The sequence below is a fragment of the Myxocyprinus asiaticus genome, chromosome 32, assembly GCF_019703515.2.
Source record: "Myxocyprinus asiaticus isolate MX2 ecotype Aquarium Trade chromosome 32, UBuf_Myxa_2, whole genome shotgun sequence".
NCBI classification, from domain to species: domain Eukaryota; kingdom Metazoa; phylum Chordata; class Actinopteri; order Cypriniformes; family Catostomidae; genus Myxocyprinus; species Myxocyprinus asiaticus.
In genome coordinates, this window is record NC_059375.1 from 44,129,608 (window position 1) to 44,132,107 (window position 2,500).

At 37.9% G+C, this 2,500-nt stretch overlaps 1 protein-coding gene across 2 annotated transcripts in view; it reads right to left on the minus strand.

Moving 5' to 3' along the window:
• The window catches only part of rgs7b (regulator of G protein signaling 7b), a 95,488-nt gene that overhangs the window by 8,155 nt on the left and 84,833 nt on the right, over positions 1–2,500 (minus strand). For both annotated transcript variants that reach the window (XM_051667908.1, XM_051667907.1), the window contains exon 14: positions 1,924–2,049. In XM_051667908.1, coding sequence (XP_051523868.1) covers positions 1,924–2,049 — 126 coding nt within the window. The remainder of the gene's footprint in view (positions 1–1,923; positions 2,050–2,500) is intronic.

Sequence of the window (2,500 nt, forward strand, 5' to 3'; positions counted from 1 at the left end):
CAGACATACTGTCATGACTACATTTCAATAGAAGAGAAATTAAATGAGTAATGAAAAAATTAATAAATAAGTGAAATTAACTTTTAAAAAATTACATAAATTAGTAAAAAAAAAAAAAAAATGCTAATCAAAGTTTTACGATGAGAATGCACTTCATAAAAGCTGTTAAATTATTGTTCTGCATAGATGTTAACAGCATTTTTTAGCGAGTCTGGTGACTTCCTTATATGGTGTTTCATGGGCGTGGATTATGATAATTGTGAATTCATGTGCACATGCCCCATTATGACGAATGTTTGGAGTTCATTAACATACACACATTTTACTAACAAATCTGGAGCGTCTGTGAATCTGGTGAAAAGTTTCGGGAAGGTCCATTTTACGTGCAAATTACTCTGAATTTACAGTACTCATATATTAATGAAAGTTTCATGAATGAGGCCCATTGTTCATTGTTAGTTCATGCTAACTAATGTTGTTAAATAACATTAACAAATGGAACCATTGTAGTAAACATGACCTAACAACCATGGTTAATTTTCATAAGGGAGTGTCACCCTAATTCAATAGATCTCTAACAATATTTTCTTCTTTAAATAGCTTCAATATAGTAAGCTACTCGGTGTAGCAACTACTTTTTTATTTTTATAGAGCAGCTTTACTGTAGTAGCTTTCAACTATAAACTCTACTTCAAATTGCAGCATAACTATTTCAATATAGGTGGCGCTATAACTATGACTCGTAATTGCCATGTTGGTGTAATCAGGAATGGCCCATTGGTAACCATGAACAATTTGAAGCTGATCAGACCAAGCATGACCAAGTTATACCTACTTCCTGCTGCCAGTTGGTGGCACTAAGACTGTGCCCCACAATAGTCACATCCATGTGATCAGCCCCCAATACCAAATATAAATCTAAATTTTGATCTAAATCACACAATGTATGCTGAAGATATGAGCTCTTCCTGTTTCTCATTATTCACCATAAATGTATAGCCTCGCCATGGCAACACCGTTCGATATTTTTAAAATCTGTTCGCAATTTAGCAATGTCTTGGCATGATGTTGGCCAAGTTTGGTGGCTGTCACATAAATCCCCTAGGAGGAGTATTTCAAATTCCAGAGCATGCATTTTTTCAAACAAACCAAAATGTCCGACTTCCTGTTGGGCGGAGCTAATACAAGCCAATGGGAAATATGTCTGCCATGGTGAGAACAATGTCCCCACCGAAACTTGTGAATATCAGACAAACTCTGTGGCAACCACAGTGATAAAATCATTGAGAAATGTTAGGGGGTGCTATGGAGTCCACTGGCCACACCCAAGACAAATGACAAAAGAATTATAAAATCGTGCCAAACTTTGACGGTGTGCCAAGTTTCATGTATTCCAAAGGCATGAAATATGCATTTACGAACTAGGGGGCACTGTGGAACCGATGAGGCACGTCTGTGCTGAACTGCAATATCAAATCAAAAGATGTTTTCAGAAAGTTTTCAGCCATTGTAAGCCCCTCAAAACACAGCGGGAAAATGTGAAAATCCCAAATTCCATCCAACATGGCTGACTTCCTGTTGGGCGGAGTCAAATACAACCAAGTGAACTTTTTCTTGTATGATGAGAGCAGTAACCGTACCAGATACAGTTTCAAAGTAGCTTCAACAAAACACAAAACACACTCTGATGAACACCCACAAAATTTATAAAAGCCACACACACCCAATAGGCACAGAAATCAAGTTTGATTTGATGTTTAGCACAGAAATGAAAAGTGATGTTGTGTATCAGCCCACAATCACACTGCAGCTCAACCACTAAAGACTTTCCCCCCTTTTCTCTTTTTATAGCAAACAGAGCTGATTTCAAGCATGTGGGTCAGGAAGACTGTGTGTGCTGGTGTTCTCCAGCGGTGAGGTTACCTGAGGTTCTCCGAGCTGAACTCCGATTCAAGGAACTTCAGGAACTGTTCTCTCCCGACCGGATCCTTCAAAACCTCGTTGAATCCGAAACCCCAACGCTTCACCCTCTGCTGTCCAGGCTCCTTACTGAGAGACAGAGAGAGACTTAATCTTCTGTCACAGTGAGGAGGACAGCAGACGTCTTTAATCCTGCTACAGCTCGTTAAAACCGCCCTCTCCACTGACTAGAGATCATTTTATCCTCATTCAGAGCAGATCAGAAGATCAGAAACAAACATGTGACCGTATTGATCAGTTAAAAAGGACAATTCCATTTAGAACAGGGGAAAAAAAATCATCTTAATTCAAGATATATTCTCTCAAAATGAATCATCTCATGCAGTTTTGCTTCTAGTGAAAATGTATCTTGTTTAAAGCGAGTTTCAATTTTTTTTCAGTCACCATATTTGTACATATCTGAACATTTTTATACTTGTCTTTATACTGTTTTTACTGTACTGCTTTTTATTATATAATTCGCAATGCTTCATGGGACTGTAGTTCATTCCCTCATTAAAGATGTTAAGTACACAGTCTT